This window comes from Buteo buteo, chromosome 3, assembly GCF_964188355.1.
Source record: "Buteo buteo chromosome 3, bButBut1.hap1.1, whole genome shotgun sequence".
NCBI classification, from domain to species: Eukaryota; Metazoa; Chordata; class Aves; order Accipitriformes; family Accipitridae; genus Buteo; species Buteo buteo.
The window spans coordinates 47,098,199-47,121,063 of NC_134173.1; the positions used below are offsets into that span (position 1 = coordinate 47,098,199).

Sequence of the window (22,865 nt, forward strand, 5' to 3'; positions counted from 1 at the left end):
AAGGTCCAATACATTTAATGTGTCTCTATAAAGCTGTTTCCAACTTAGAAAAGTAAATATTGGGGTTGTCCCTTTGTACTTTTGAATAAAACAAACACAGTATGAAAAAGAGTATGGAAGTACTAGCTACTTAGTAAAAAAGGCACTATAACTGATCGAACCATGGTAATTAGGTACACGCCTGCGCTACAGATATCTGTAAAGAATCTATTTCTCTCTGTGACTGAGAAAGCAATTCTGCGCTCATCATGGTAGAAAGGGATGACTGGTTTATGTATGGGGTTAGCACTCGTTTAGGTATGTGGTGAGAACTGGTTTAGGTATGTGGTGAGAACAACTCCCACAGGAGACACAGATTCATGAAGAGACATCCAAACTTCATTTCCTATTTCTACCAGTTCCCACAAGGAAATCAGAAAAGACCTTTTCACTAGTGCAGTTATACACACATTACAGCTTGTCTTGGCCTTACTGTAGCAATGTGATGTGAGACCTTATTATATAGTTCTGCCAAAAAACAGAGGCAAAGAAATAAACTGTGAAGCTTCTCCAGAAAAGATTGCCAGGTAACAAATACTTCATTTTGGATGTTGATTTTTTTTAGGGATATGGTGAGAGGGGAAAAAATAGCAATGAAGAGACAAGCAGAAGAGACTCCCTCTTCTTTACAGTCAGATTAAGCTATTTGGAGATTACTGTTGGAAAAATCTTTCCATCCAATGTATTAGTGAAAAGAAAGCATTGGCAACAGCTGTAAAAGAACAGATCTTACTTCTGGGAAGAGGGAACTAAAACAGAAGCTTGATTCTTTGTCAAGAGATGTAATTATTCACTTAAGAACCTTGGACTGAATTCTAAAATATTTTGCCTTAGCATTAGACTATATAATGGAAATTGTAGGGGAGTTACAGTCTCCCCTGTGCGTCCTTGTTCAGGAAGGTAATTTGTTTTTGCAGCTCTCAAGAGTCCAATGTGCAGGGGTCTCAATGGCTGAGGGCAAGTACACATCCCGCAAGCAGCAATCCAAAATCTGAGCTCCTTCCCCACCACGCTGAGGGTCTGGCAGACGATGAAAAGGTTGTGACCACCCTGAGAATCATTTCAACAGGAAGGGATGTGCCAGCACCACAGGACTGCAGACATAGTACCAGCTCCCAGTGCAAGGCTGTATGAGGCAGGTTAAAAATAGTAAAAAAAAAGAAAAAGAGAGGGGGAGGGATTTCACTGTGGAAAAGGGAAGTCTGGGTGTCTCAAGGAGCAGCTGTCAGAACAGGGGAAAGAAAGGAAGGAAGGAGCCAAATCTCACATCCCTTCCTCCAAACCAACACTCTTAATCCTGCTCTGGAAGACTGCAAAGAGTGACCAGGAAGCCCTCCTTCCTTTGACTTGCTGATCCTGATGGGGGCACTTCCAGAGTGATGTTTGATTTCTTCTTTTGCACCTTAAAATTTTACAATCAAGAGTTCAGTGTTATTCATTGCTATTGTTAACTGGCATTATCTCATACCTTTAAATTGGTCTTGAAATTGAATCTGGTGAACCTGACAAACCTCATGTTGCTACTGTTTCTCCACAAGCAGCCATCCATGTAACGAGTAAGACAATCCTTAAGGGATAACTACATCTTGAGATGTATTTGGGAATTTCAGGAGTTGAGGTATGCCTGCCACTAAGTTGCAGGAGTCAGAGTGAGGACTACATATATAAACCTGTACCCCTGAGCAAGGAACAGACAGCAAACGCATAGTTAAAGACTTCAGAAATTCTCCAGACTTAGCACAACAGATCTTCTGAAACACGGTGCATCTTATCTTTGGCCTTAAACGGTGTGAAGTAGAAGGAGAGAACAGTCAAAGGTGAACTTCATGAATTCACATTCAAGGGAACAGAAATAGAAACTTTTTTTGAGGGAAAAACTCCAGAAAGGAAGACAGAAGTCAGCTTTAAAAAGCACTGCAATGAAGTGGAAGCAAAGGGTTTGGTGCAGCTGTGGAAGCATGGCAGCATGGTCAAGACCAAGATGGATGCAGACTGGTCTGAACTCCTTCTCCTCAAAGGAAGAGAGTCATAGATCAAGTGTGCTGCACTGTCGCATGAGGTCAGGATCTATGAAGTTTGAATCACCCTGCGGGCAGAGTTTGACTGAGCACTTGCACTGCTCCTCAGAGCTGTACTACTTACAGGCGAAGCCCAAAAATCAGTATACTTCTTTCACTTATTATTTCTAATAAATGTGTGTAACCAGATCTGTGTTTGCTTTTTATAGTACCAAGTAATATTGAGTGCTGGCCAGTGATCTGAGACGGACTTCATCTGATGTATCAAAACCCAGTTCCAACTGAGCTGAAACTAAACCTGTTTTGGCTACTATGGAATAAGCCAACCTCAGTTTATGTGCTGTTTATTTTGAATTAAAAATAAACTATTCTTCAAGCACATGCTAGATATTTCGTATCTTAATGTATTTGAATGTTAGCAAGTTTGGACTATAATTTATACTTGTGTCCAAATTACATGTGTATGCTTATATACAGGGGGCTGTATGCACATGCATACACATAACTCTGTACAGATGCATATCACACAATGTCAGTTCTCTACTGTTGGACTATTCGTGCACTACTGTACTATTCATTGTACTATTCTTGTAGAAAGCAAAAGCATCAACCCAGTACCTACTTATTTCATCCAAGCACTGTACTTTGTTTTTAATCGTAAGAGAATAACTTGTATCTTTGAAAAGCCAGTGGCATTCAAACTGCTTGTCAGAGCCCCAAGAAGTTCTTGGTTGCCCTCCTGCTCCTTCAGCTGAGGAACAAGGAGGACTAGTGGCTATCACAGACTAAATCCCACTGTCTTTTCTGCCTCTTTTTTGCCCTTTGGCAGTGTTCTTTTATATAGATGCCATTATTTTGAGCTTAAAAACAGCAAGGCATGTTCAACACCCCTGCTCAAGAAGATAAAAAAGAAAAAAGCAATTGTTCATTTATATACTTCTGAAATAGGAAAAAAATGTAAAAGAAAACCAAATAAAGCCCAAAGAATGGGATTCCTCCTGTTACAGAAAACAGTAAGTTAATCTACAAAAACTCTGAAGATGAAAAATATGTTGTAAAAATAAAAAATATTATCCACTCAACACAGTACCTAAATTTCCCTATACAATAAACTAGACAAACATATTACAATATTTTAAGTCTTAAAAAAGGGCAAAGTTCTTCAAAAAAATGACTCAACACTATTAAGGTTAGGCTAAACATTATGCCAATGCATTCATTTGCACAACTTTTTGCAACTTGACAATTGTCTGGTGTGTGTATGTGTAGGTACATGTGTGCATGTGAGGGGAACAGAGCAAGAGCGCTAAGGGTGTAACTTGCCATGTTAAAGCGTATTTCACAAAAAATCAAACAAAAAACCTACAAATACCAGTACACACCTCAAATATTACAAGTCACATTCTACAGCCCTTGACATTAAAAAAAAAAGCTGACAGAATTAATTCAAGTACATTTGAGTAGGTCCCTTGTGAAGTGCTGTTGTTTGCACTTTAGTTGCAATGAATGTGGTCAGAGCTCCCCAAAAGACACAGAAGTGAGCATGCCTTCCCCAGCCCTGCAAAGTAAGTCTGAGTTGAGGTACAATGATCCGTGATTTGCTCAACGTTGTGGATGCCCGAACTTGAATGAAAAATGATGCTTGAAAAACACTTTGAAGCAAATGACATAAAATAATCTCTTAAAATGAAAAGCTAGCTTTGTGTAAAGGCAGTCTTTTTGGTATGTAATCCTATCGGGACAACAAGCATAGCACTCCTTCCCAAATTCTGGTCGTCTTGGAGCTAACAATAAAGAAGTCTTTACATTGTCCTGGTAGTCATTCTGACCTGACATACCCTTTCCCATGAGCCTCCATCCACCACCCAGAATAACCTAGCAGGTATCACACCCTGGCTGAAACGTGTGCCGCTTCTTCACAACTTTTGTTCTCTACTTAGCTTCGTTCCTCAAAAGGAGAAGCACTCCCCTCTCTGTGTTTCACATGTTCCTTTGAAAATACCAGCGGAGAAATCTGCCTGCCGGAGTAGTTAAAGTCTGGTGAGATCTCTGTGGTGCTGCAAGTCCCCTATGCTCTCATAGTCATTCTCTCCTGAAAGAGCAGTGTGGTTTGTGTTAGGCACAGACAAGGTCCTGTCTTCTTCTTGGCTCACTGACTGGATAGCTTCATAGTCAGGCTCCAGCTCCCCGTTCGGTCTGTCCGCTGACTGAGGCACAGTGGTAGTATTTAGGGTGTTTTCAAAGTCCTTCACGCTTGCATAGAGGCCACTGCAAATAGACGGGGACCTCTGAGATGCAATTTCTTGAATACAGGTGTAAGGAGAATCCAGTGCCTTGATGGGCTGTCCCGGCTTACTCACCGATGAGTACATGGCTGAGATCTAGGAAAAGGAGACACCTGATGAGTATTTAAGCGTGACACAAAATTTGTGTGACAGTTTGTACCTCTTCCACCACAAGGATGTCAGTTACTTAAGAAAAGACAGGATATTCTAATAAAAACAGATCCTTTCTTACAAAAAAAAAAAAAAAAAAAAAGATTTCTTACAAATCCTTTCTTTTCTGGCATGCATTTATATATTGATTTTCTTTCAAAAAAGAATGCTTTATAAAAGTTTATAAATGTAAAATTCTTTGAACAGAAATCCCCAGCAGGCAAATTAGACCCAGGACAAAAGGGAATGGCTTTGTGAGCAGGAGCTCTTGCAAGTTTTGCTATGGTCCTGGAGCCAGCTTGGGCTCAATGGTGAGACAGGCATCAAAGGTCAAAAGCATCAGGTTTAGCTGCTGTAATGTAGAAGAAGGATGCCGTCTGATCCTTGGGGTTTTAAAAATTATTATTATTTTTAATGGTAGCAGCTACTTTTCTGCTTTTAGAGACACCCCAATAGGAGAGCAGTTGTTTATTTTTGTTTGTAGGCAGAACCAAGGAGGCACCAAGTCATGTGAAGAGAACATTAAAAATCAGGAGATAAATTACCCACACCAGAAAATAGCAAATAGTGCCGATCTTGATATGCAAGGTCTGTTCTGTTGACTAAACTCTGCCTACAAAGAGGAGCTGCATCTCAGTCACTGCGTATCAGAACTTAAGACTAGAGACTGAAACCTCTCAGCTACTACAAACACAAGAGAGGGAGCTGGAGTCTCACTCCTAGCTCTAAAAATTGTCTCTGAGGAGGTGGTATGCTTGAACAAGTGCATGAAGGTGGCCCTTAATGAAGAGGTGAAGGAGAAGCCTACATCCACACATGTCCCTCCACTCAGGGCTCGCGGGGCTGGTGCCAAGCACAGGGAGCCGCTTGACTCCCACTCCCAGTCCAAGTGGATACAACCCCTTGCACAGGGCAGACGGCTGAAATTCCCTGCGCTGCTCCTCTGGTACCTAATACGCAATTGCAACATAGCTCTCCTGTTACATTTAAAGCCGTTCCCAAGTATGCAAGGCCACTCTGAACTTGTATCAATCCAATTATAATAGTAGATTGGCATGAAAATGTCCATTACCATTAAACAACACTGGCTGATGCAGATGAACCAGATCGCTTCTGTTAATTCTGGGGGTTTTTTTTTGTTTGTTTTGGTTTTTTTTTTTGTAAAGAGAGACATCCAACTGCAGGTGGCAATACTTCTTAGTTTTTACTGTTTTCAGCCAACCAAACAAAAAATGGCTTTTCTGCTCATCCATACTTCAACCTTTTCCAACATTAAATTACATGAACCCAGTCTAAGGGTCAATTTATTCACTAATGTGTGGGAGTGCTTCTCCCAGCAGAAAGCATTAGCTCACTCAGGTCATTGCCAAGTTTATGTTTACTTTTATGTCTGGAGAATGTATTTATAAACTGCACGGGTGTATTGGAGACAATCACAAGCAACCTTATTTCTGTTTAACTTTTCTGTCTTTGTTTCAATCTCCTCAATTTATTTGACTAATAGACATTTTAAAGAACAGTTTATGTTCCAGTGCTTTTATTGTGCTTCCGTTTATTTCCCAGAGCTCCAAACACTTTGCATGGAGAAGGTGGAGCATGTTTCAAAAGGCTGCTGATTATTATTCTTAAGTAGAGTTTGTCTTCCAAACCAAGAAGCTGCCCTAACGATCAACTAATTGTGGCCTCCTGTTATTTTCTGACACCACTTTTTAACCTATTGGCCTGATATAGCCATATGCTGGAATAGTTCTGATTTTAGCAATGTGGCAATACAAACTCTGTGCAGAGAAACTTTGGCTGTCATTTTCCCTTCAGACAAATTTCACCTTTCTTAGATCCTGTTTAATCATGCAGAGTTTATGCTAATTTCTGCCTGAAAAAAGGTCTCTAGTTAGTTATTGAATTTTGTGCAAGAAACCCACCTCATCTTCTGTAAGAGATGGATCTTCCTCCCGAGACTTGTAAGACATTGAACTAAGCCTCTGTAAAAAAGGAAGAAAGAAAGAAAAAAAAAAAAAAGGTTTATTACCAGTCAACAGTGTGAAACCTATAATAAAAGCCTCCCATTACAATCAATACATTATATTTTATGGTCATTTGCTCACTAGTTCCATTTTACATAGCTAATATCCCTAATATCCAGAGTACATCTCTGGAGATAACAGCCCCGAGGTTAGTAGAGCTTTTTAATGTATCTGCTCTTGTCCTGACCTGAAAAGGGTAAAAATAATGTAATGGTTAAAACAAACTCTGCTCCGCTGTATCCCTGCCTTTACACTTCCAGTGAAGCAAGAAAGAGTCTGCAAAGGCTTTTGAACAATTAAAAGTCAGCTGTTGCGACACACTAGTTGGCCTTCCACGTGATTTTCAGATACGCTTTTAGATGACACAAGAACAATACCCAACTGGCACCTTCCTGACGATTGTTATCCTTCATGCAGCGGCTCCTGGAAGTTCTGCAAGGGAGGCACCGTGTCCTCCTCCCCCGCAGTGCAGCAGCGGTGCAGAGGTGCGCAGCAGCGGTGCAGAGGTGCGCAGCAGCGGTGCAGAGGTGCGCAGCAGCACCGCCTCACAGCCGCTCCGACCACGAGCGTGGAAAAGACCTGCTGCGACCCACCCGGAGGTGGGCGGCTCGACCCTCAGAGCATCTGGCTGGATCCAGTTCACGTAGCAAAGTTACTGAAGGATGGAGGGCTTGCTTTGGTATCGAGTCTAACTTCAAGCACGTAAAGCATCATGTAGAAATTAGGTCACGAAACAGTGGGGGAAAAGCGTTTTGCTCTTATGAAAAATGTCTTAGGACCTTTGTGGCAACGAAGACCCTGGCTACCTCACAGCGGCGGTGTGATTCCTCCCTGCTGGGGCGAGAAGGCTTTGCTGGACTCCTGCTCCACAGTGATTCAGAGGGAGCCTTCCAGCACTGTTTGTAATGGGCCGTATTTTGGTGTTTCATAAAAGTTCTCCACCTAAAATACTTCAGACCTCCTCCAGTGCAGACCAAGGAGGAGAAGTAGAGCTATTTTTAGCACAGCCAATCAAATACTGCTTCCAGGCACATACTAGACACACAAGACTTTTTTTTTTCCACAGGGGCTCATTACAACAGATTCTTTCCTACTTCCATTTTTCTCAGAGTTTTTATTTCTGTTAAATACCAAGCTTCAAAACCCTGGAGCACTTCTGATGAAGACCCTGACCCAAAGTGCACTGAAGTCTGCCTGCTGCTCCCTCACACCTAACAACTCCCTGCTTTTTTCTCACTGCCTGGAGAATGTGCTCTTTAACCTGTGGTTTGTTTACTCATCAAAAAAAAAAAAAAAAGAAAAAGAAAAAAAAGGAGAAATTAAAATGTATTTTGGCCCTTTATTAGATCTGCTTCACTACAGCAGCTCAGTTTAGTCTTTCTTACTTGCAGGATATTTGTTGTGTTGAGGAGTAAGTTACTAATTGCATCCTCACACATTAAAACAAATGCACTTGCAAAATTCTTCAGCAAAGTTATTTTCTCTCATCAGTGTGTCTATAAGCACCACGTGTCAGGACCCCTTCTACAGTTTCCCACTCAAGTACTGACAAATACCCCAGGGTGTTGGCAATCCTGTTCTTGTTTCCCTGGGACCTAATGTTCTTTCTTCTAAATGTGAAACCTGTGACACATCAATTTTGAAGGATATTGTCATCTTGGAAACTGAAAAAAATACTTGCTCCTAAACATGCTGTACCTAGCAATATTATAAATTACGCTTGAAACCTCAACAGCAGCAACACAAACAGTGTATGTCCTTATTTGCCTTCCACTTTCCTTTTGTTCCTCGACAGCACTTGGTTTTTTGCTCTTTGGCTCAGCTGCTGCTCCTGACTCGGGCACCAGAACAAGAAGACCATTCTCCTCGGGTGCATTTATAAGAGATGCTTTGCCCATCCTCAGGCTGTGCAGATCTGAAATCAGATGGCAGCAACCAGATGTACACACGGAGAGCATTTCTACCAGTACTCACTCTGGAAAGACATGGGTGAAAAAGGATATCTGTACTTCCTTTTTCTTAATTAAAAACAAAGAACTAAAGAAAAACTATTCTACCTCTCCAGTTTTATTAGAACAACTACGCCCAAGTTTTTCCAGGTGACAGAGGCCTGTAAGAGACCTCATGGTATTAAAGGTATATTTTTTCTCCAAAACCTTCCAAAGGGTTTGGCTGGGTCATGGCCAATAACCAATTTAGATAATTAATTTCCACTCATTTATTGCACTTTTGGCTCTTGAAAGGATCCTTTATCCTTTTCATGCTGTTATATACTGGAATGGTCTCTGGCTTGGTCCACCTAGCTCTCTCCCAAATGAGTGTGCTTGAGGTACTGGCATGGGCTGGGGATCATCCTGGCTGCCCTCTTCTACAGGGTGAGACTGAAACAGCCTGGAGACGGTCTGTTCCCTGTCTGTTGGCAGGTACAAGTCTCGGTTACACAAGCAGCCTCCCTGCCTGTCCCTTCTTTGTGCCCTACTAAAGCAAAGCCTAATTATAGTGAGAGAGACTTGCACGACTTACGCTCAACCTCTCTCTTCATCAGGGTCAGGGCAGAAGGCTGAAAAGTTTGGGATACGGATGTCATGTTAGGCAAGGCAGCTAAGTAGCCTCGCAAGAGAGGAAGCAAAAAGAGACACCTAAGACACCTATGGACCCTGTTTAACTAAAAGAGTTATCAACGTAACATACATTTCCATAAACATCTTGGTTTTGGTTGCCACATCGGAAAAAACAGGCATTGCTCTGCATTGTTTGATGCAGCAAAATAGAGGGAAAAATTACCATCATCACAACAGAAAAACAATCCTGCAACCACCTCCCCACACAATGCCAACAATAATGACATTTATATATTCCATCAATTACCATTTCCAACTCTGCTGCAGCTGTAGCTCTCAAGGACAGGACAGGCGCACGCTTCGATGCATAATGCATGTACCTAGCAGCAAACGCGGGAATGATCTGATGCTGCTGAAGCTTTAACTCAGGATGGCTTTAGCTCTGAATAAATTTTAATTAGACAAACACCTTTTTTCTGGCACTTAGGGGACTGCATGTGTCATCTCTTGATTAATCCTTCAAAACCTGAACCATTTTAATCAATTCCCACTCCTTGCAGTTACTGACACTGTATACGCAGTGTGCTGGGGAGCTACAGAGCAGCAAATGCTTTTCCTTTGTATTGGTGCCTGGGAAATACAATGATTTTCTGCAAGTCTTTTCACACCTGGTAGGAAAAATGTCACTGTTACGGAAAGCTGTTTCTCTAAAAGTTTAATTAGAAACTACATATGGCCTGAATTTGGGAGGAGGGAGTGTTGGTGGATTATTGTTGACAATCACATCTTAATTTTTTACTTAATGAGCTCGTTATTTGTAAGAATGTGCACTGAAGAGTCCAGATAAACAATTTTTATATTATGAGTAGTCTTCAGTTTATTCATTTCGGCTCTATTGTCTTTTATAGGTTACATGGTTAGTCAGTTATTTAACAAGGTATATTTCTGCCCTCTGCCTGGATTACTGAAATAATACTTCGAATAAGAGAACTAGCAGAAACAAGTAACAATACCTCAGCTCTGCTATGATTTTTTCAGGTAAATGTTTACACTAAAATGTCACATCGCATCTTAAGGATTTTTTGGAAGTTTTCATCAATACCTAATATTATTTGATGAGTCAGACACCAGAATTATATTAATCTGCTAAAATCACAGTTCTTTCATTCACAATTAATAATAAGTTATCTAAAGTAGTTTAGAAAAATGTAAACTCAACAGTTTATGAAAACTCTGTGCAATGATCTGAAAGCATCCTTAAAAATAATTCTGGTGAAAAACTAAAAATGGGAAAATAACTTGTTGAAAATGTCACAATTCTAATTTTCAAGGAGTTTGCCACAAACTTGTCCCTAGGCTGGGAGAAAGAACAAGCTGCTGAGAAAACATAACTTTTGGCCATGATTTCAGCAGGCAGAAATTCATTACTCTGTTTATGTGTGACATACATACAGAATTTCACAAATATAAAAGCCTACAGTTGTAATCTCTCTCTCTTTCTGTCCCTCTCTCCAACAGAGAGAGATGAGACGAGTGGCTTTGAGCAGATACCTAACACTTGCACAGCTGAGTCAAGGTGGTCCAACAAAGGAGGCACATCTAAAGTTAGGGCATCCCCCAAGAATGCCTCCCTCTCTTTTTTGTAAATTGAGGTTTCATTAGAAAAAAACAAAGGGGGGATTTTGAACAAGAGACAGATGCTGACAGAGATACTGGATACCTATGGTAATAACTCCCACAAGTATAATACCATTAAACAAAGAAGCAGCGGCCCCCTATGCAATTGCTGGAAAATATTTGGGAAAAGCCTTATGAAGTACATACTGCAACAATCCAAAATATAGGCTGCAATAAAATGAATACATGCCTATAATGCAAAGACTATACTGTACATTTTCATATTTCCATATTTTACAGTCTTGCATCACCTTGAGTGTTTTTCTTTCTTGGCATTTTTTTTTTTGTTATTTAAAAAAAAAAATCGTCTCCCACCTGTATGTTCTTTATCATTATTTGGCTGTTTGACAAGGACAAGTATTTGCAGTAGTTACCTTCTCTGGTTTACTTGCTCCTTCTGTCACTTCTTCCACTTCTTTTTCTTGCACATTCTCATTTTCATCAAGAAGCTTCATGGGTACTGGAGGGGGAAGCTCATCCTCTACATCTGGTGTGTTGTCAAGAGGGCTTTCTGAATTAGCACTCTGGCGACTTTTTTTATTTCGGTCAACAGATGCATATTCTGCTGATTCAATTCTGCACTCAGGAATCTGATTCTGACCTTCAGAAACGGTCAGTGAAGCCTTTGCTTTGCTGTTACAGCTCTCTTCCATGCTGGCTACTGCTCCAACATCTTTAATTTCCTTCACAGTTTCATACAAGCAGTCTTCAACTATGTTCTCCTGAGAGGAGCTGTCTTTCAAGACTTCGTAAGGCCCTTCCATTCCAAGACCTTGATCATTTTCTGCATTTCTAGCTGAGATGATGGTTTCCACGGTGGTGTTAGGGGGAATACTGGGTAGTTCCCGGCTCTGGTGACATTTTACAGGCTTTCCAAGACTATCCTGTTGATCTAGCAGATCAGAGACAGATGTCTGTACTTCTTCATAGGGCTGAATACAGGCAGTTGTACTGTCCTCTGAGAGCACTAGAGAAAATTATGAAGAAGTATTTAAAACAGATGCGTAACTATAAGGTGAGTGCAATTTGGTACTCTCTACACTACTTTGGTTTTGTGTATCATTGGAAAGGATAAGTGATTCCAATGCCTGGAAATGTCTACTGGTCGTCATGCTTTTTGTTTATCAAAAGATTTCAGTTTCAGAGATTTCTGCACTCTACTGTTAAAATATCTTTCTCACAACATCTTAAATACTCTGTGCACCCCCAAGGCACATTATATAGCAACAGCATTCACAGTAAGAACCATTGGTGGGCAGGTGCAGGTGTGCATGGATATTCAGCTGTACTTGGTTATTGCTTACAGACTGCTCAGTCTCAGATGGGGAACACTGGTGGGAGGCCTCAAACCGAGTGCCTTTAAAAAAAGCTTTGTTAGATTTTTCTTTCCATTTCCCTATCCTTTGGAAACAAAAAGGAAAGTGTTCTTTCTTCCTCCCTACCCAGCCTTCACCTTGTTTAACGTGCTGGCCAAATTCTCGTCTGAATCACACTTTGCTCAGCCCTGCCGCAGCCAGCCTCGCTGCACGCTACACCAGAAGCTCCTCACTGGAAGGCTATGCCATACTTCTCATAGTCTCGCAGCACATAATGTAGGTTGACAACCTACTAACGAGCCAGCCATATGCACAAAAGAGAAGACTAGACTTCAGAAAGTAGTGTTAGGCAGAACATGTTATTTCAAGTCCCAGAAGCAGGTCACGTCGCTGTCACTAGAGGGTATTAGGGACTGAAATCTATGGACTTCTTATCTTACAGTGCACATGTATGACATTTGTCTGCATTCAGGGATGTATATATGGGTACATACAAGCATGTTCAAGGTAGTACACGGTATGTAAGTTTATGTGACACCATTTCTTTGAAAAATGACTTCTGAATAGCTTTACTTTTCTTAGCACAGTTCCTATGGTACTCTCTCAGCAAAATCAACTCATTCTTCCATTTCCTTCAGTGTGTTTGACATGACGTCATAAAGTGTTGCCAAAGCAATCAGTACCCTTGATTTGGGGCCTGTCAGGGACATTGCTTTCTCTTGTGCTCAGGGCATGCAGACTCACGCAGTCAGCACCCGCTGGGAGCTGTACCCAGACAGCAAAACTCAGGATGGAACTGGAGGTGTGGGATGGTAATCGCTGCCTGAATGGGAGATGGGAGGAGAAGAAAAGGAAAACGTCCTTCTCCATTCACTTGGCTCCTGCATACAGCTAGGAAGGAATAGGAGGAATAGGAGGCAGTGTCCTATTGCATCCTGACTAGGACTCAGGGTGTCCTGGTCACTACCCAGGATGCCTGCAGACTTCCTGAGGAACATCAGGAACTGGCCTGGAGAAGGTGGAACATGTTTTCCCCTGCTGGTGCTCACTCTCAGGGATTTCTGTGCTATGCAGAGCACCGCCACAGGCTCCAGAGAGCACCCACCCCATTCAGCCTGGAGGGGGATAATCAGAAGTAATGAGAGCTCACATTTCCATGCTCCTGTGGTTATGGGTAGTGACACAGAAGGGGCTGGCATAGATAAGGGGTTGGCATAGATAAACACAGTGCTGGCAGGCTGTGTAAAGGAAAAAACCCCAACATTTGATGCTGTTGCTTCTGTAGCCCTGCCCCTGCTCAAAATGCTAGCAGAAACAGTGAAAGAACAAACTATTAACAAAAAGAATGCATAAGAAATTAAAGCACATTGGTTCCTGTTATTCAGAAGGGTTGTTATGCAGAGCATAAGCTCAGTAATATCAGACAGTCTGAAAACTGTCTGCTGGTTGACAGCACACCTTTTAGTAGCAGCTTTGACAGCTGCATGTGTGGTGACTCATGGCAAAAAGAAATGCTTCCCTTCTGCAGGGCTTTGCGCATCGAGTCCCTGGGTGAGCCACACACCTATATATGCAACAAGCCAATGGACAGGAGCAGCGATTAGTTGCAAAACCAAAGTTTAAAAATTCCTTTGCATACTTGTCTCCGAGGGGTAAAGATTGAATAGCTTAGCCTCCAGCTGCACAGTGAGATGAGGAGGTAGGAGATGCGGAGCGCAGCCCCCAGTGTTGGTGCCTGGCATGGAGACAACAGTTGGCTCCCGGTGGCTCTGAGCTGAGACCAAGTTTATTTTTAAGTGCAGCTCAGTAAAATATTTTCCAGTGATACCTCACTGCAAATCATTTTGAGCGTTCAGCAAAACAAAGACTACAGAAAAAAAAGGAAGCCTATTTATGTTGCCCGTTTTCTAAAATACAAAAAATACAAGTGACAGCCTTGCACAGCACGGGACTATGATCGAAAGCTGTAGTTCCTGGAGGAAGACCTGAAATATTTGCACAGCCTCCAAGAGTGAAGCTCCAAGGTACAGCTGCATCTTCTGGTCACATCCCAACTCGGTAGCTGGCCGAGATTAGGGAACACCGCAGTCTTTACCTAATGGACTGGTCAATCTGCAGGTGTAGCTCGGTGGCCCAGAGGAGGACCTTAGCACCTTCCCAGTGTTGGCTGGCATCGAGGACTGGAAGCTGGGGTGTAGGGCTGTGCCAGAGTATGCCCGACAGGGAAGTGGAGATGCAGCCTAAAACACCAACATCTCCATGACATGGGCTACTGAATTCCCAGCAAGGCAAACATGCTCACTGCATTTTTTAACTCAATCATAAGTTTTGTGTGAATTATGTCCTCTGCGAAGAAGACTGACTGCCCTCCAGAGAGCTGCATGCCTGGCCACTGCCCAGGGATACAGCAGCTGATCTCGTGTCAGACCTCCAGAGGCGAGCGGAGGGGAAACGCGGGGTATTCTGACAAATGGCACGACTGCGTGCTTAGAAAGCTGAAGGCTAGAAACCTAAGACTTGAGGGATCACCAATGTGCAGCTAACGTTCTGGGAGCTCTGAGCAAGCGGATGGCGCCGTTTGTCCATCCCGCCCACAGGGGCTGTGCTACTCACCCTCGCCGTTGCTGAGTGCCCCGTTCTGGTCGCTGCTTGGAGGGGGCTCTGTAGCCGAACTTGTGATCGAGTGGCTAAACACTTCCTTGTCGGAAGGCTGCAACACAAATTAGTGAGATCTAATCACCGTTGGATCAGAATAAATGTTTGCATAAATAGGTACACAATGAATTTCATTCTGATCTCTGGAGCTCTGACTCACAGGTGTTATTGGCAGGAGAGTCAAACCATGCCAACTATACCCAAAGATTTAGGTGCCTGTGTTTACAGATGTTAAAACAAATAAATGCAATTATGTACAGAGTGATGTCCCTTCCAGCCTTTATGGTAATAGACATCACCATGGCTTTAACCCATGAGAAGATGGAAGCTGACAAAGGGTACACTGCGCTTGTGCTGCAAACGGAGTGAAAGAAAAGCGGGAGATCTGGAGTACAATAGTGGCAGAAAGAGCGTTGAGAAAGTGCACATTATTGGGATCTACACAAGTTCTCCTTCTCTTCCTGTTCTGCAACTTTTAAAGTTGCCCTTGCTCAACCATCTCCAAATTCCTGAGCTATTTTCCAATCTGCAGTATTTTGCAAGGAGCTTGGTACAAACCAACCACAAGACAGACATAAGCTGCCAGAAATAAATACTTACCACATTCATCAGGTTTTCATGATCTCCATTCTGATGTTTGGCCTTCTTTTCCCTTAATGAAAAAGATGTATAAACCGTTACTACAGATTCTACTAATATACAAATGCCAATCATTAATAGACCTTACGCACCTGCAGGGAACAGAACTGTGATTCACAACAATATTGAAAACAGAATAACTGAAAATTATTACAGGGACTGGTATGACCTCTGTGTAAGGTCACCATCGAGGCAGGGTGGTTATACACATATCTGAAGAGGTACAACAAACACACAACCCTTTTTCTCGTTCAGTGTAAGATCACAGTAAGGAGTAACTGATGATAATAAAAATATTATTATCCTCAATTTAATCATATCTGAAATGCTCAGTGATACATGAGATACATGTTTTGGTGACAGACTACCCGGGCAGTTCCTTAAACTGCATTAGGAAAAGGTATTTATCCTATGAAGAATTAGAAAAGGGCCACAAAATCCAGCCTACTCCCACTCAGGAGGGTAGTTATAATAATAAGCATGAGCAGTTCAAGAAGGCCTACAAATTTCATAACAGCAGAGACCTTCATTTTAAAATGAATCCTGCTTCACAGGACTCAAAGTATGAATCACTCTTCCAGTTTTTACCATTTTGCAAATACAGCTCTTATTCTGAAATACTGTAATAAACTATGAGCTTAAAATAATAATAGTCCTTCCCCTAGATGAAAAGGCAAGTAAAAAGGTGAGAAAATACTGACAGTATGAAATCTGTGCTTCTTCTGAAGTCTGCAATGCACGGTACTTCCCACATTAGCAACTGTTAAAATTGTATGTAATTGGGAAATAAGAGAACAGCAAGTAAGGCTCCACCAATGCAGAGTGGAGTTAAAGTTTACAAATACTTAATTTCCTCTCTGGAAGTTTTTCTGACTCTGACATTTTAGAAGGAGCAGATTTTGTTCAGTTTTCCATGTCCTCAACCATTTTTGAAGAGTAAGCTAGGAAGAAATTTTACATAATTGCATTTATGCATAAACAACCTGCCCTACAGAATGATCTGAAATAAAAGATACTGTGTCCAGACTAGCAACACAAGAATTTGTTAAAAAGAATCACCAGATAGTTTCTGACAATGTATCTCTGTAACTGCAAAGACATACTCAGTGGTTTGACTCTGTTTTAAAAACATCTTTCTAGAGATGTTTCAAAGACTGGAGTGTTACAGGACAAAACATGGTAGCTAAATGCAATGTTTGTGGGCTTACAGATTTTTAAGATAGGTTTTATACTTTTAAAGAAATAAAAAAATTACATATTTTTACACAGGTATCATAGGAAACTGTGATGAACAGGAAGATACTGCAATGTCACCTAACAGCTTACAAAAACATTTCTCCTGAATCACACGAAGTTTCAACTTATGCTTTTTAGGGTTTCAACCAACTTGTGAGGTTTGGTCTTGCCCATGACTGTTTTTTTGCAACGTGGGCATTAGAGAAATGCTGCTGAAAAACAGGGCCTTCCACTGTAGACACACCTTATGCCAATATAGTGCATTTTACGGCAACACAGCTTCCTCAATGTTCTCAATGCTGAATGGCTGAAAGAACATGCTCCCATAGGCGTAAGGGTCCAAAACAAAGATTTTGCTGCTGTACTGAGTTATGGATAGTTTTTTTTTTTTTTCCCCTGCATAGGCTTGGCTGATTGAGCTATGCTGGCAAAATGTAGCGATAGGGACCACAGCAGTCCTGCTCCTCCTCGCCAAAGGTCTGACCTGCTGGAAGGGCACTGTGGATTGAGCACAGGTTGCCCGGCTCCCCGTGCAATCAGCAGGGCTCAGCTTACCTGCCACGAAGGGGCCTTGAAATGTGAATAAACAAAGTCAGTAGAAGTGCCTGTACTGGTGAAATCGAACCCTCTTATGGAGAAATGAAAAAGGATAAGGTATGAGTACAAGGCATTAATTAGTATCACCGTTTGATTCTTATTACTCATCTGGGCTTGAACGGCAGGATCAATTCCCTAGTCTTCAGGAATGGCCAAAGCAAAGCTGAAATACTTAGAACCTGTTTTCCTTTCCTTTTTACCTATACTTTTTTGGTCCTGTTCAGCCCACCTAATTTTCTCAGTTTCAGGTTAGCGGTGTGATCTGCTAACGGTCCTTGTCCACCTGTGCCCCAGGCTTCAGCTTAGGAGAAAGCACCTAGCAAACACAACAGCGTTTTTCCTTCACAGCAAAAGCAAAAAAAAAAAAAAAAAAAATTTAGATTTTAGAAGGAACAGAACTGTTCCAATTCAGGTTTGCTCTGAAAACAGATTTTGTACCGTACTTTTTTTATTTCTGTGCCTAAGTCCTCAGTATTTCTTGCTAACTAGTTATCAGTGAAGCTATTTCAATCCTGCACTATTTGACTCAAGAACCGTTACTGCCTGCTAAGTAACTACCTGAGCCTCACCTGTTGCAGCTGGAGCAGAGGAAGATGAGGAAGGTGAGGAACAAGAGTGTTGTCATGGCTGCCAAACTTCCCCACAGGATGACATGGACCTGGAGTCCACTGCCTAAGAAACCACCCTCTGGCCCCATGGTACTAGGAGGAGCTGGCGTCACTCGGGGCTGAAGAGGTTATTTATTCCTTGCACAAGGCTGGCATCTGTGCTGCGTGCACCTTCTGTTTCTGCAGAAAGAAAAACACCATTAGAGGTTAACATAAATTTTGAAGATAATGAATCTGACAGCTACAAATCTGGCAGGAGGGATTTTCAAATCCAGATCTTACAAAAAAACAGTTTCGAGTACAAGCCAGCCAGCCAGCCAAAGAGTTTTTCAGCTACATTTCTGATGGTGACAAAGAGCAAACCTTGTCAAATATTAACGCAAGGTGTTACCTATCTACAATCTCAACACGAATAAAAGGTAGTATTGTACTTGTATTTTGAGGAAAAAGCTTATAAATCCACTTTGAGGGACAAAGCAGTCTGTTTTGCAGTGATATTTGTTAACTTAATTGAAAAGTGAGCTTTCAAAACTAACTACAACTTCTGCAAAATTTACAAGCCAAAAAGAGAGCTGCAGAAGGCATTCACCTCCTTCTCTCTCAACATCTCCTGCCTGCACATGATCCAGTGCTTAAAGTACAGTGAAAAATAAGCTAGGCAAGTCTTTGAAAGGAATACCACAAAGACCTTTCTCGCAGCGGATCAGATCTAATCTTATTTCTATGTGAAATGCTTACTTTCTTAATAGTATGTCTGGAGAGTAGTAATACTGAACTTTCTTTTTCTGCTTCTCCCCACCTGAGTCTAAGAAAACAATAAGAAAACTAGACAGAGCAGTGTGTAAGTAAACACAACTTTTGCTACAGCACAGCAGGCCCTGGAGTAACATCCCACGTAAACAGTATTTACGATATATAAATTTTGGTATACAATATATTCTAAAATTTATACATATTTTTAATGTAATACATTGTTAACATGGCAAAATTAAAAAGAAGATTTTCATTCTGCACTGCTGAAGATACCAGATTCTCTGTAATTTAGGAATAGGTTATGCAAAGTCTATTTACAGGCTTTCAGTTAGACTTCAAGACTGATAAATACTGAACTAGAATACAATGGCTAAGAGATGAGCAGTTATCTTTTGGGAGTGAAACAGTAGCACAAACATAGGAGTGAATAATGTAAAAGCCACTAGGACTTACTTTAATTTCATGCATATATTTTCTTATATATATATATTTATATATACGAAATATGTATATACATATATTTTTTTCTTTGCAGCAGAAGCACACTTTGTAATAGCAAATTCAGTTAGGTACTAATACCATATCTGTATCAAAAAAGACCATGTCACCATTTTGTTATTAAAATCTTAAGAGAAAAAAGATTAATTTCCAGAAAAAGGCCATTCACATCAAAGAAAATCTGGTGAGTCAGCAGAAGAAACTTAACAACTAAGCTATGTGACTGGGTAGCTCTTAGAAGTAACATTTCTGTTCCTACATAAAATGGTCTCATTGGTTTCTACCATGCAGGATCAGACTTCTGGACACCTTCCAAGAAGAATCAATTCTTACTAATTCATCCATGGCAAATAAAAGCTTTTTTTTCTTTTTTTTTTTTTTCTTTTAGATATTAATGGCCATTGCAATAACTTGAAATGGGAAGAAACAAACAAAAGAAGGAAAAAGTTGCCGAGCCTAGAGAGACAATCTTCAAAGTGTAGTTAAATATTTCTAGTTTGGCAAAGTTATAAGAAAGCCAGATAATCTGTAACTTCTCCAAACCCCTAAATAAACAGAATGGGAAGAGTAGGTGTCACACACCTTGCCAAAGCACAGATATGACTTACTGGTAGCCTTGAGCACCGACACGAAAGCACCACTGCTCTTTGGGGATGACCACTGCCAAGCAATGTGACTCTGTGGTTTTCTTGGTACAGCTTGAAAAATTATTCAAAAGCAATGGCAGACCACTCTAAAAATGATGTATATTGCAGATGTGAATCTGATACAGACCTGCCTCATCCCTATTTTAAAGCAAAACTCATGTTACTTCTACACTGATTCATAGTCACATCACTGGCTGTGAAAGGGAGAGACCTTAAGAGAAGTGGAATCAGATTTAGTCAGGAGAAAACTTGGTGTAATGCTCGCAAAAACCTCTCTGATTAGGTGCAAGGGCACCGTGCACTGGGATGAATTCCTGTAGAGGTGATGGACTGTCCTAATTCAGAAAACACTACAAAGCACACCGCACTGGCTGCCCTAACTAGCTCCAAACCTTTGTAAAGTGTTTTCAATAGAAAGTATTTTTCTTTTCAACTTTTATTTTTTATGAATTTTCAAAGACATTTTCTGCCCTGTTCAAGCTTTTAAAAGTTATTCTTAAAAGATCTTTTACATTCTTTTTTCCTATCCTTTTGCCTTTGAAAAATACTAATTTTCTTCCTTCCTTGGAAAAAAAGGATGAAATGAAAATGAAATGTGAAAAAAAATGAAAATGGAATCAAATCTTTTTTCAGCATTTTTGTTGTATTTTCTTCCTTAGTTTTCCCAAGAAATAAAAAGAGAGAATGCAAATGAAAAAAAGAAACCTTTCTTCTTTTGGTTTTTTCAAATATTGGGCAAAGAAAAATACAAGAAAAAGAACAGGGATTTCAAAATATTTTTCTTTAAACAGAATCACATTTATTTTTGTCTTGAAAGATATCACTTAAATTATTTCTACTACTAAGTACATAATTTTATACCTACTCTGATGAACAATACTACACCCCTCTCAGAAGACTAAGTAATGTACCAAAAGCTAATATGGTAGGAAAAGATATTCTTTTATTCTACAGATACATTCTTAAGGCTGCTGGCCTTTAAATAAAGATAATATTTGAGCTAAGGAAAGCTAGGGATGCATGAGGAGCAGCCCCATAGAAAAGCTGCATGTTTGAAGACTTCAATGCAGCATTAGGGAGTGTTGGGATGAGCAGGAGCGGACAGAGTTGAGACTGAGCTTAAAAAGGAGTGAGATCAGAGGGAGAGAGTCGAGGGAGACCTACGTGTGAATGTCAGGAGTGAAGTGCAAGACTGAAGCTAGACATGAGACATCCCACCAGGCAGAAGCCAAATGGAGCAAAGAGAACGACAAGGACAGAAGACGTAGTTAATCTACAGCAGAAGAGCAAGAATTCAGATACCAAAGATTTGACTGTAAGTTGAGAGAAAGAGGTCAGAAAGGGTCGGAAAAGTACAACAGCACTTGAACCACGGGATGCAACTGCCGGAGTCACCAGTTACCTGTGCAAGCAGAATAGAGTAAGAAATTGGAACAGATTGACGACAGATGAAGCCCTGCGTGAGGGAAGCTGAGCAGGCAAAATGCAACCAGTGGCTCCTCTCAGCTCCTTGAATGGCGAGAGTTTGGCATAAGTGCTAGAGGACCTAGAAGCTGCTCAGCATAAAGGACAACCAGAAGCAAATATAATACAAAAAAAACATGCCTACATTCACCCTCTCTGAACCGTTCTCATGAAGTGCCATCAGAGGGCTTACTCCTACTGTTTAATGCCTCCGAAACGATGAGGCTGAAATAGTATTCACTCAGGATGCTGCCTTTAACACAGGAGAGCTTCTGAAATACTTGAAGCTGGACAAGAAGGCATCAGCTGCCCGGACCAGCCCTGGACAGAAACCTGGCAGAGAGATACACTGAAAATACAACTGTCCAGACTCCCTCTGCTTCCTCTTGGTGAATGCCTGGACACTAAAACGTTAATGTATGCCTAATATAATGGATTCTGGAGTGGCTTCAGATGCTAGCCTTAAAGAGAAACTTATTTGCAATCATAACTATGGAACAACAAGCAGCTAATTTCAAAAAAGCTCTTAGCTGACATGGTTAACTCCTGCTTTTACAATAAAAAGTGATAGCGTGCTGCCCTCTGGTGAATCTCTCCGTGCGGGGACAGGGAGTTGCGGCTCTTGCGAGGATGCTTCAGAGCTGAACGCAAACCCTGCTGCTAAAGATGGAGCTTACGCCTGGCCTTTCATCTGCTGGGCTTGAAAAAAGCCCTACCTCCACCTTTGAAAGACTCACAGACTTGAATAGTTTAAGCTTGCAGAGAGACATCACTAAGACAGAGTAACGGTCAACTGAACTGGTTTGTGGGTTGGTTGGGTTTTTTTCATATGTGATCTTTTTAAGATGAAAATGTCTTTTGTTGTACCCTTTCACAGAAATCTCCACACAAGTTGCTGGTGATGCTGAACTCCAAAAATGAGTAATAGAGACAGGCCTGGAATACCTCGATAAGAAAACTGGTTATTTCATTCAAGGCAAAATGCAAACCACAGTTTGCGTTCACATTTCAAAGTCATTATCAGTTCAGAAAACTAAGCCTTATACTATACTGATTAAAATGTCTCCTTCTTGTGGCAACTTTCTCTTGCTTTTTAGACATCAATATTTGCCATTAGTGGAACCTATATGGCAAATAACACCCATAGCCATTTCCTCAAAATTGCACTTACACGCACAATCACATTTGCAGTTTCAAAAAGACAGATATTTCATTGCATGACCTGCATTTTCCTGGTGAATAATGTGTTATTTTTCCTTACAGCTGTTGTGGGGATAAAGCAGAGCTGAGGCAGTTCAGCCCGAGCGTAGGACATGCAAGTGCAAATTTGTTGCCAAACTGAAGGATAAAAAACTGTACCTGGGGTGAAGCAGTTTTGTGCATAAGATACAGGCTGCAATTTTAGGGAGCACATGGAGGGACAATTTCAACTAGAGAGGAAAAGCTTGGACTGAGACCTGAACTCCTTTGAAGCCCTGGAACAGACAGACCCAGCGTGCTTCGGGTCCAGGATCTGAGCTGGGTTTTCTGAGCAAAGATCTGCCCGAGCTTACTGCGAAACACACAGGGGATGTGCTTTGCGAGAGGTGGACGCCATGGCCCGAGAGGCCCGGCAGGAGATGGCAGCGTGTCCCTCTCCCACCACCTTCCCCTTGGCCTCCGGGTTTTACAACCGTTCATTCATGTCCTGCTGCAAAC

The 22,865-nt window shown here is 41.3% G+C and overlaps 1 protein-coding gene across 2 annotated transcripts in view; it reads right to left on the minus strand.

Annotated features, from left to right (window-relative positions):
* Window positions 1–1,377: 1,377 nt before the first annotated feature.
* PAG1 (phosphoprotein membrane anchor with glycosphingolipid microdomains 1) overlaps window positions 1,378–22,865 on the minus strand; it is a 109,840-nt gene continuing 88,352 nt past the window's right edge. For both annotated transcript variants that reach the window (XM_075023495.1, XM_075023494.1), the window contains 6 exons: window positions 17,767–17,985; window positions 15,326–15,377; window positions 14,684–14,780; window positions 11,129–11,721; window positions 6,415–6,474; window positions 1,378–4,438 (listed from right to left, as the gene is read on the minus strand). In XM_075023495.1, the coding sequence (XP_074879596.1) occupies window positions 4,088–4,438; window positions 6,415–6,474; window positions 11,129–11,721; window positions 14,684–14,780; window positions 15,326–15,377; window positions 17,767–17,894 (1,281 nt within the window). In that variant the 5' untranslated portion in view covers window positions 17,895–17,985 and the 3' untranslated portion in view covers window positions 1,378–4,087. The remainder of the gene's footprint in view (window positions 4,439–6,414; window positions 6,475–11,128; window positions 11,722–14,683; window positions 14,781–15,325; window positions 15,378–17,766; window positions 17,986–22,865) is intronic.